The sequence below is a fragment of the Raphanus sativus genome, chromosome 9, assembly GCF_000801105.2.
Source record: "Raphanus sativus cultivar WK10039 chromosome 9, ASM80110v3, whole genome shotgun sequence".
Taxonomy (NCBI): domain Eukaryota; kingdom Viridiplantae; phylum Streptophyta; class Magnoliopsida; order Brassicales; family Brassicaceae; genus Raphanus; species Raphanus sativus.
Genome location: NC_079519.1, coordinates 10,869,662 through 10,879,983, shown reverse-complemented (window position 1 = coordinate 10,879,983; position 10,322 = coordinate 10,869,662). Strand labels below are relative to the sequence as shown.

At 40.9% G+C, this 10,322-nt stretch overlaps 3 protein-coding genes across 3 annotated transcripts; 2 read left to right on the top strand and 1 right to left on the bottom strand.

The window, feature by feature from the left end:
- The first annotated feature begins 2,493 nt into the window (after positions 1-2,493).
- On the top strand, positions 2,494-6,886 carry LOC108827739 (uncharacterized). The gene is made up of 15 exons (XM_018601218.2): positions 2,494-2,683; positions 2,806-2,979; positions 3,056-3,107; positions 3,185-3,292; positions 3,411-3,495; positions 3,706-3,760; positions 3,849-4,289; positions 4,798-4,857; positions 5,004-5,102; positions 5,187-5,297; positions 5,440-5,511; positions 5,604-5,720; positions 5,918-6,067; positions 6,181-6,281; positions 6,457-6,886. Exons 1-15 carry the CDS (start codon positions 2,615-2,617, stop codon positions 6,779-6,781), a joined length of 2,019 nt encoding a protein of 672 aa, XP_018456720.1. The 5' UTR covers positions 2,494-2,614; the 3' UTR covers positions 6,782-6,886.
- Positions 6,887-7,000: 114 nt separating this feature from the next.
- LOC130499924 (transcription factor MYB82-like) lies at positions 7,001-7,579 on the bottom strand. Its single transcript, XM_056994433.1, has one exon. The coding sequence runs from the start codon at positions 7,572-7,574 to the stop codon at positions 7,032-7,034; it is 543 nt and encodes a 180-aa protein (XP_056850413.1). The 5' UTR covers positions 7,575-7,579; the 3' UTR covers positions 7,001-7,031.
- Positions 7,580-8,362: 783 nt separating this feature from the next.
- On the top strand, positions 8,363-10,280 carry LOC108827740 (putative pentatricopeptide repeat-containing protein At5g52630). Its single transcript, XM_018601219.2, has one exon. The coding sequence runs from the start codon at positions 8,388-8,390 to the stop codon at positions 10,161-10,163; it is 1,776 nt and encodes a 591-aa protein (XP_018456721.2). The 5' UTR covers positions 8,363-8,387; the 3' UTR covers positions 10,164-10,280.
- The last annotated feature ends 42 nt before the right edge of the window (positions 10,281-10,322 follow it).

Sequence of the window (10,322 nt, the reverse complement as noted above, 5' to 3'; positions counted from 1 at the left end):
TGGAGTTATTGCATGGAGATTTGTGTGGAAGAAGCACACCACCAACGTCAGCAAATAATCGTGAGGCATTCTATCAGTTCAAAAGATTTCACGCCGACAGAGGAGGAGAGTTTGCCTCAGCTAATCTAGGTTGGACCGATGAAAGAGGAGAGTATTCCTCAGCTAAGTTCAATCTATGTTGCACCGATAGAGGAGGAGAGTTTGCCTCAGATGAGTTCAATCTGTTCTGTTAAGAGAATTAGGTTGAAGCTATGGCAGCCGAGTTGAAATCTATCACAAAAAACAAGATATGGGAGCTTGTAGATAGACCGACTGGTTCTAAGAGGAACAAAGAAGGAGATCGAGTTTGTGTGTTACATAAGGAGTTGTATGTGTTACGCCAGGCACCAGTGCATGGAATATGAAACTCGATCATGTTCTAAAGGAGATGAGATTTGAGAAGTGCATGAAGGAACCATTAGTTTACCGCAAGACTGAAGGTGGAGACGTCTTGATCATAGCCATATACGTTGATGATCTATTTGTGACATGAACTTCTCTTAAGGTGATTAAGCGTTTGAAGGAGGAGATGTCAAAGAAGTTCGAGATGTCAGATCTAGGTGAGCTAACGTATTACCTTGGCATAAAAGTGATTCAAGGAGCCGACAGAATCAGAATAAAACAAGAAAGGTATGTTCAAGGAATCATGTGTGTCACGAAGATGGAGGGTGTAACACAACTCAAGTTCTAATGGAGGCGAACTTGAAGATCTCGAAAGCTGAAGATGAACCAGAGATAGATGCTACGGAGTTCAGAAAAATCATACAATGTTTGAGGTATCTGCTTCACACACGACCCGACTTGTGTTACGCAGTGGGCGTTCTTAGCAGATACATGCACAATCCGAGAGACTCTCATGGACAAGCCATCACACACATACTGCGATAAGTGAAAGGAACAACAAACTTCGGTATGTTCTTCAAGAGAGATGAGTCAAGGAGTGTCGTTGGTTATAGTGATAGCAGTCACAACATTGATCTCGATGATGAGAGAAGCACGCCAGGGCATGCATTCTACTATGGTTCATCATTAATCACTTGGACATCGCAGAAGCAGCAGACGGTCGCATTATCATCATGCGAAGCAGAGTTTATGGCGGAAACAGAAGCAACAAAGCAAGCTATATGGATCAAGGACTTGTTATGTGAGATACTATGTGAAGAAGACAAGACGGTCACACTTATGATCGACAACAAATCAGTCATTCCTCTAAGAATCTAGTTTTCTATGGAAGGAGTAATCATGTACTCAAGAAGTATCACTTCATTCGTGAGTTTGTGGAGAATGGGCAAATCAAAGTGGAGCATGTGCTGGGTGTTGAGCAGAAGGCCGACATCCCTATCAAGCCATTATCAAGGATTAAGTTAAAGCAAATGAAGAGCTTAATTGGAGTTCAAGAAATTGATCTCCATATTTCAAGTTGGAATTAAGGGGGTGAATGTTGGATAATTCCAAGCTTGTGGCAACTTAACATATTGATAAGTGTTCAATTATGTTAAGGAAAACACAAAAAGAAAATCTAGAAATAGGGAAAAGAAAGTTTTATATTTATGTTAGTTTGTATTTCTATATCCCACATGTTAAAGGGAATTTTCTTTCACTATAAATATATACCTTACGGAAAGGTGTTCAATAAGAGATCTAAGAGAGAGATAAGAGATCTAAGATAGTAGATCAAGAGATCCAAGAGAAGCATTGAGAGCTTTAGTTTTGAGTAGTTTCTAAAGCTAATAAAGAAAAGTTGTTTTTTACAATTCTTGTGTTTCTAGAGATCTCAGAGATTTGACGGTTCTCAACGTTAGCGCATGACAGTGGTTTCTGAACTCCCTTGGGTCATCTGAGTGATGTACCTCCAAGGGAGATTCATCTGGAGTTTTGTCATCCGATCACCGATTGGACTCCTTGGTTCGGTTCGGTGAGCAAATCTTCGGTGCTTTGCAGGTTTGGAAGGTCGATAACATGATGTGGCTCTCTCTGCTCCCGTTTTCTACTGTGGCTTACATTTTTCTTAAGTCAAGCTGAATAATTGTAACTTCAAGTGATCTTCAGATAATCAGTAAGCGCATTCGGGTTTATTTGGGAGATGTATGGTTCGAAGCTTTAGGTTTTCGGTTTCTTGCTCTTCTGGTGATCGTTGCGAGAGTTGAGATCGAGCAACTAGGATCAAAGCTGTGTGAGACACTACCAATCAGTTAGAGTTGTTTATGCTTCCTTATTCAAGTTAGCTCTGTCTTAATTCAAGGTCTGTTAGCACTTGTAATTGCTTGTTTTTTTCTTATGTTCTTTAGGTTTCCTTTTCATTCTGCTACTATTTAGTATTTGTCAAAAGTTTGGTATAAAATTCAATATTTACACACAAAAAAAAAGAAAACTTATTTACAAATCGAATCATTGTGGTGTATTGAAACCCTTTTATCAGCAAGTTGGAGGAGATAAAACACACGTAATAGAATATTCTCAACGCGCCTACACCTTCCTTAACGCACTCTCCCTTAATTTCTTTTTTTACTTCGTCTCGAGGGTAATCGATCTCGTCATCTCGTCATCTCTTTCTCTCTCTCTCTCTCTTGAAACCATGAGTATGGAATCATCGGAGCTCCACGACCTCTCCGACGACGCAGATTACGCGGCCTCTCAACAACAAGTAATACTTTCTCTTACGGAATCGCAGTTTTGTTATAAATCCAATCGTTAATCGCTACGAATTTCTGCATCTGCCTTGCGAATTCGTTCTCTTGACTCGATCGGTTGATTTTGGGGTATCAGGGATCGGCGAGCATGATGCGGTGCGACAGCGAGAAGAGAAGTTCATCAAGTGATCACGACGGCGCTGAATTGATTTATCTCAAGGATAACGTTGCGATTCATCCCACACAGTTCGCATCCGAGAGGATTAGTGGTCGATTGAAGTTAACCAAACAAGATTCTCTTCTCTTCCTGGTATATCAAAAGTCTTCCTTCGATTTTGTATGAATCAATTTGATTATTCGATTTGATTTTTTTTTTTTTTCAATAGTCGTGGATTCCGTACAAGGGACAAACCTCTAATGCAAAGCTATCAGAGAAAGGTAATCAAGGTTTCGTTGGAGCTTAACAATTATTGAAGAAAATGCATTTTTAACTGGGTCTTTTTTTTGTTTTCTAGATAGGAGTCTTTATACCATCACAGCAGTTCCATTCACTGAAGTTAGGTCCATCAGGCGTCACACTCCTGCTCTCGGATGGCAGTATGTTATCGTTGTGCTCTCTTCTGGTAAGTATGCAAATTCTTAGGCTGTTGTTACTGCTCTGTTTGAGATTTACTCGTTACCAAGATGGTTTACATCTTCCTATTGCTTTATAAACTACTAACTGTTTAATATGATCTGCAGGGCTTGCATTTCCGCCTCTCTACTTTTACAATGGAGGAGTCAGGGAGTTTCTTGCCATAGTCAAACAACATGTTTTTCTTGCAAGGTTTGTGGTTTATGTGAGATGCTTATTTATGGAAAGCATGACTAACTAGCTTAGGGATATACAATGTATGGTTTACTTTCAGACTCATTTTAATAGTGCTTGTTACCTACTCATCGGGGAGACCTGATTTGAAACTTTTTTTGGACGAACAAAGTTTGTCGTCTTATGGAACTGAATGAGTTTTTCTCACATAAACTTGTCTTTTTATAGGTCGGCAGAAGATGCAAATGTGTTCATTGTGAATGATTTTCAGAGTCCCTTGCAGGTACCTATATCCAATCATCTCATGTTGGATGGAGTGATGATTTTGCTTTATCTTGTGGGCTAATACATTCTATGGTTGTATCCGACAGAGAACTCTTTCTTCATTGGAGCTGCCAAGTACACTGCCTGTTGCAAGTGGACAATCTATTTACCCATTAGACGGAGGATCGTCTAGTGAAAATCAAGGGAGAACAAGTGCAGGTGTTGATAACAGAGTTTCTAGTGTTTCCCGATATGGGTTGAGAAAGCAAAAGAGTCATGATCCTGCTCGTGACCTTTCAATTCATCTTCTAGAGAAGTTTTCTCTGGTTACTAAGTTTGCTCGAGAAACAACCACTCAGCTGTTTTCAGAAAACAATGGCTTTGGTTCCGTTGACAAGAGATGGAATAACCAACCCGTGCATAGTTATCCTGAAAAGTTGTCAAATATTGCTGAGGAAAAATATCATGAAAGCCCACATAGTTATCCTGTAGATGAGCATGATGAAGAAATTCCTAATGTCGTTGATGTCCCTGCTGATCCGTTAGAGGTGAGGATTCTCTTTTCTTCTTCTCTGTTTTCTTATAACTTATAAGTAATAACATGTTGGTAGAAATTGTTGCCGTATACAGTAAATCTTTCTGTGCGTTATGATGTTACGTCTTATTTCATCTTTTGGATGGATTGTCATTTATCTCAACGTGTGGGGTGAAAGTCGTAATTCCTTACGTGAAGTTTTCCCTTGCCTGTGATCTATTATGAATACCTGATTGATAATCACCAGGACAGTTATATTTAGTTATCCTACCAGGCATAAATTCGAACACCGAGGTTTAGTTGATAATGACTTCTGCAATATATGTGGATGCTTCACCCTGTATTAGCTATATAAAGCATAGATTTGAACACTGAGGTTTAGTTGATAATAACTTCTGCAATGTATGTGGATGATTCACCCTGTATTAGCTATATAAACATTTTGGGATGGAGTGCTTTCTATGCTTCATCAACACCAAATATATGGAACTGATGATTAAGAAACCACTCCTCCTTTGCAGTTTAATAAGTTGAGTTTGGTGTGGGGGAAACCAAGGCAGCCACCAATGGGTTCCAAAGAGGTAAGCACTTTTGAATTCTGCAATGTTAATAAGTCCAGAAATTATGTGCCCCCTGGTATATCCTTATTTGATTGCCAAGTGAGTACGCATATATTTTCTATTTTCATTTCATCTTTGTTTAATTCCAAACTTTCCTGGGCTCTCAGTTCACAGCATTCTTGGACTATGAAGGCCGAGTTGTGGAATCAAAAGCTCTTCGAGAGAGAGTTTTCTACGGAGGCATTGAACACCTATTGCGAAAAGAGGTTAACTTTTCTCTCTCAGATGAAATTCAAATATAGGCTTCGCATAACTATATGCAGATTAATAACATAGGATCACCACTATAGGTCTGGCCCTTTCTTTTGGGATATCATGCATATGACTCAACGTATGCAGAGAGAGAATATCTTCGATCTGTCAAACAGATGGAATATGCAACATTGAAACAGCAGTGGCAGGTTGGTTCATCATCATCATTTGATCTCTTTGCTAGATTCCTTAATTAGCGATGTAGTTCCTTGGCAGGATGATGTCTAATCTAGTTAAATAAAGTTGAGGTTTTCTTAGAGTAGCTCTTAGAGTATTTATTCTTTTTGACAGAGCATCTCTCCTGAACAAGCAAAAAGGTTCACAAAATATCGAGAGAGGAAAGGTCTGATAGATAAAGATGTGGTAAGAGTTTGTGAATATCTTTACGTATGTGGTGTGCCTTATTCATTGAATTCCTATTTTACTTGATTTCTTGTTTATTTCTTCTTGTGTAGGTAAGAACTGATAGGTCATTTGAATACTATGAAGGGGATGACAATCTGAACGTCAATAGCATGCGTGATATTCTGTTGACCTATTCCTTCTACAATTTTGACCTCGGTTACTGCCAGGTACTTATCAGTTTTCGAATTTGATCCTTAGCACTAAATTACAAGTGGCGGTGTCATTACTGTTATGTTTTCACGTTCTGTGTTGTATCCCCACTTAGCGAATAAGTAGGAATGCTGTACACTTCCATTTCTGGATTTTGCTTTAAATTCTCCCACTGTATGGCTTAACGTAGAAATGTTTTTTTTCTGGTTGTTAGGGAATGAGTGATTATCTGTCCCCTATCTTGTTCGTGATGGAGGATGAATCAGAAGCATTTTGGTGTTTTGTGGCACTGATGGAACGCCTTGGACCCAACTTCAACCGTGACCAGAATGGGATGCATACTCAGCTCTTTGCACTATCAAAGGTTTATAAAATTTTCTTAACAGCACGTCTACAGTTTACATTTGCATTTCTTCTCTCTATTAGCATTCAGTATCAGTTTTGGGGGTTTTCATCTTCATTTTCACTGTCCCACAGCTGGTGGAGTTGCTCGATAGTCCGCTGCATGAATACTTCAAGCAGAATGACTGCTTGAATTACTTCTTCTGTTTCCGCTGGATCCTGATTCAGTTTAAAAGGTTTGTTTCTTATTCTCCGCCTCTTTAAAAACATCTGAATTACAGTTCGATCACAATTTGCATGTGAATGAAGAGAAGTTTCAGTGTTGTTTTCTCATTTTTAAAAAGAAATATTGTTATTGGAGTTTTTTGGGCTGTGTTGTATTTGATTCTGGTGGTACTGTACATTTCTCAGGGAATTTGAGTACGAGAAGACAATGCAGCTATGGGAGGTGTTATGGACACAGTACCTCACGGAACACCTTCACCTATATGTTTGTGTAGCAATCTTGAAGCGATACCGCAGCAAGATAATGGGAGAACAGATGGATTTCGACACACTCTTGAAGTTCATCAACGAGCTATCTGGGCAGATCGACCTCGATTCAACAATCAGAGATGCTGAAGCACTTTGCATATGTGCTGGTGAAAATGGTGCTGCTAGTATCCCTCCAGGAACCCCTCCTTCACTACCCCTTGATGAAGGTATCTTATATCCTCAGGACGATGATGTTTTGTAAGTAATTACAACTTTCCTTTTTCTTCTTCACAACATGTTACCAAAATCTGAATTTCTTTTACGCACAGTTGTTAATCCAATGGACGTATGTTTTTTTTTGTCTTTACATGATTAACTCTGGAGTCGAAAAATAGGTAGGGACATGTAGTGTCCTTTAGTTGATGATGATAAGTTAAGAACAGGATTCTTCAAATTAAATTAGAGCTTATTACATGAAACGTAGACGTAGTCCCTCAAAGTTAATATGAACCTCAAAGTCTATGCGAGAAATTATCCCTCTTAGATGAATTTAGGAGAGTTCCAAAGAAGGGGAAAGAAATCGGTGAAGGCAAAACATGGGTCAAACACAAGAGTGTCTGACTGTCTGGGTAATGAGAAATGAGAGGCGCGGGAGATCCTATTGGGACGTCATTGCCAAAGCAGTTCGTCTCCTCAATGCAGGTAGTGGTAGTGCCCTCTTCTCCATGGCTTCTTCTCACTTCTGTATAGATAACTGGCTTGTCGATGAACGAAGGAGTGGCTTCCACTGATTCAGTTGCATTCTGTTTCTTGGGATTGGATTTCTTGATCAAATGTGTATTGCAGTAGTTCTCGACTTCATTGTCAGTCCGACCTGGAAGGCGACCCGCAATCTGCGACCATCTGGTATTTGGGAAAGTGATGAGACGTAGGATCAACGGTGGAACGAGGAAATACCGGTTTCCGATGAGCTTATGCATGCGGATGATTAGGTCTTGTTCTTGAGGTGGCACATGCCTCCTCTTTTGATATTTGGTCTCGGATAGTTCTTCCATCTCAACCTACAGATTTTGCCTCCTCTTCCATTCTGAAAACAGTTCAAATTATTCTCAGTACTCCGACATTCTGCCTTTTTAGTAAATCAAATAAACCCACTCTATGTACAAAGTTTGGGGTTCGAACCAGATTTACGAGAGATGTCTGACCAGTTTCCTTCTCCATAAGTCTCGATTAGCTTCTCAATACCATGCCTTCTTCAGACTTCCACAATCCTCTCTTCACATGAGACTTGCGTTGTTCTTCCCTTGTCTCCATCCTTCTTTCTTTCACACAGTTTGCGAGTTGGGCGTGTTTGCTATAAAATGCGCATAGACCGCGAGTTTCCGACTTTAATTCTTACATGTGGGGATCTAACATAATTATTGAAGGGTAAAATAGTACTTCTCAAACAGTAAAACAAAATTCGTGCAATCTGTAGCTGTAAAAGCAGTCTCATTGTTGAAAATTATTCTCCCTTTGGGTAAACATATAAATCAAGGCAGATCAGAGGTTGGAGAGTTTGCCATCAACCTAGATACATATGTACCTCCACTGCCACTTAGTCTGTTTCTTCAATCACAGTGATATTTTATTCCTTACATTTGCAGTAGAGCTTAGAGTTACTGAACTTTTGTAAGTTAGTGTGTGGAGAGTGATCAGAGACATCGAGGAGCAAAGCCAAGTCACCAAAGAGGCCTGGAAATGACTTGGGTACCATTAACTAAATGTGCTAACGGGCCGAGCCGATTAATCGGTCATGACAAAATCTACCCAACAAAGACACAACTAAACCCACAGAGGTTCCGGTTTCTCGTCGAGAGCTTGTCCAAATGCTCGACAACGTTTCTTCAGCTTTCTTCGTCGTTCCATGCCACAACTACCACCTAATTAACGATCTCCTTCTCTCTTCAGCTCGCTCCAAATCCACTGCTAAAGGACTTCAGCTTCATGGCTACATCGTCAAATCAGGCCTCTTTCTTATCCCTCTCATCGCCAACAATCTCATCAACTTCTACTCCAAATCCCACCTCCCACTCCATTCTCTCCGAGCTTTCGAAGAAACCCATCAAAAGAGCGCCACCACTTGGAGCTCCATCATCTCCTGCTTCGCCCAGAACGAGCTTCCATGGAAGTCCCTCGACTTCCTCAGGCAAATGATGGCGGGGTGCCTCCGCCCTGATGATCGTGTTCTCCCCTCGGCTATGAAGTCCTGTGCGATTCTCAGTCGTTCTGATATCGGCAGATCGGTTCACTGTCTCTCGTTGAAGACTGGGTACGAGTCCGATATCTTCGTCGGGACTTCTCTCGTCGATATGTATGGGAAATGTGGAGAGATTGTTTGTGCGAGGAAGGTGTTCGACGAAATGACTCAGAGAAACGTTGTTACTTGGAGTGCGATGATTTATGGGTATGCGCAGATGGGTGAGAACGAGGAAGCTTTGTTGATGTTTAAAGAAGCCTTGTTTGATAATCTTGAAGTCAATGATCACTCGTTTTCAAGTGTCATTAGTGTATGTGCTAACTCTACTCTTCTTGAGTTAGGTAGACAGGTTCAGGGTTTGTGTATTAAGTCCAGCTTCGACTCGTCTAGCTTCGTGGGAAGCTCTTTAGTCTCGTTGTACTCAAAGTGCGGTGTTCTCGAAGGAGCTTATCAAGCTTTCCACCAGACTCCCGTGAAGAATCTCGGGATTTGGAACGCGATGCTCAAGGCCTGTGCGCAACACTCGCACGTTCAAGAAGTGATTGAGCTGTTTAATAAGATGAAACGCTCTGGGATGAAACCAAATTTCATCACTTTTCTGAACGTTCTCAATGCTTGTAGCCACGCGGGTTTGGTCGATGAAGGGAGATACTACTTTGATCTGATGAAGGAAGAATATAGAATCGAGCCGACAGATAAGCATTACGCTTCCTTGGTGGATATGTTGGCACGAGCTGGTAAGCTGCAAGAAGCGCTAGAGGTCATCAGAAACATGCCAATCGATCCCACGGAATCTGTATGGGGAGCTTTACTAACGGGATGTACACTCCACAAGAACACAGAGCTTGCCGCGTTTGCAGCAGACAAGGTCTTTGAACTAGGACCAGTGAGTTCCGGTATGCACATTTCGTTATCCAATGCTTATGCAGCCGACGGTAGATTCGAAGACGCGGCCAAAGCTAGAAAGTTGCTTCGAGACAGAGGGGAGAAGAAGGAAACAGGGCTGAGTTGGGTTGAAGAAAGGAACAAAGTTCATACATTTGCAGCTGGAGAGAGACGGCATGAGAGGAGCAAGGAGATCTACGAGAAGCTGGCTGAGTTAGGGGAAGAGATGGAGAAAGCGGGCTACGTTGCAGACACGAGCTTTGTTCTGAGAGAAGTGGATGGAGACGAGAAGAATCAGACCATTAGGTATCATAGCGAGAGATTAGCTATTGCTTTTGGGCTGATCACGTTTCCGGCGGATAGGCCGATCAGGGTGATTAAGAACCTGAGAGTGTGCGGGGATTGTCATAACGCGATCAAGTTCATGTCCGTATGTACGGGACGAGTGATTATAGTGAGGGATAACAATCGGTTTCATCGGTTCGAAGGTGGTAAGTGTTCTTGTAATGACTATTGGTGAAAGACGAATGAGAATTGGTTTTTATCTTGAATATAACTGCTATCTACTTCTTCCTGATCATGATTTGTAGGATGAAATCATAATTGTTTAGAAATACCATCATCACTTATTTATTTATATATCACTAGTTACATAATCAAGCACATATATATGGTAATA

Excerpts from the sequence above, each read along its gene's own strand:
- LOC108827739 (XM_018601218.2), top strand. The coding sequence starts at position 2,615 with ATGAGTATGGAATCATCGGAGCTCCACGACCTCTCCGACGACGCAGAT. Across the intron at positions 2,980-3,055 it reads AAGATTCTCTTCTCTTCCTG|TCGTGGATTCCGTACAAGGG; the intron begins GTATATCAAAAG and ends TTTTTTCAATAG. Across the intron at positions 3,293-3,410 it reads TATCGTTGTGCTCTCTTCTG|GGCTTGCATTTCCGCCTCTC; the intron begins GTAAGTATGCAA and ends TATGATCTGCAG.
- LOC130499924 (XM_056994433.1), bottom strand. The coding sequence starts at position 7,574 with ATGGAAGAACTATCCGAGACCAAATATCAAAAGAGGAGGCATGTGCCA.
- LOC108827740 (XM_018601219.2), top strand. The coding sequence starts at position 8,388 with ATGCTCGACAACGTTTCTTCAGCTTTCTTCGTCGTTCCATGCCACAAC.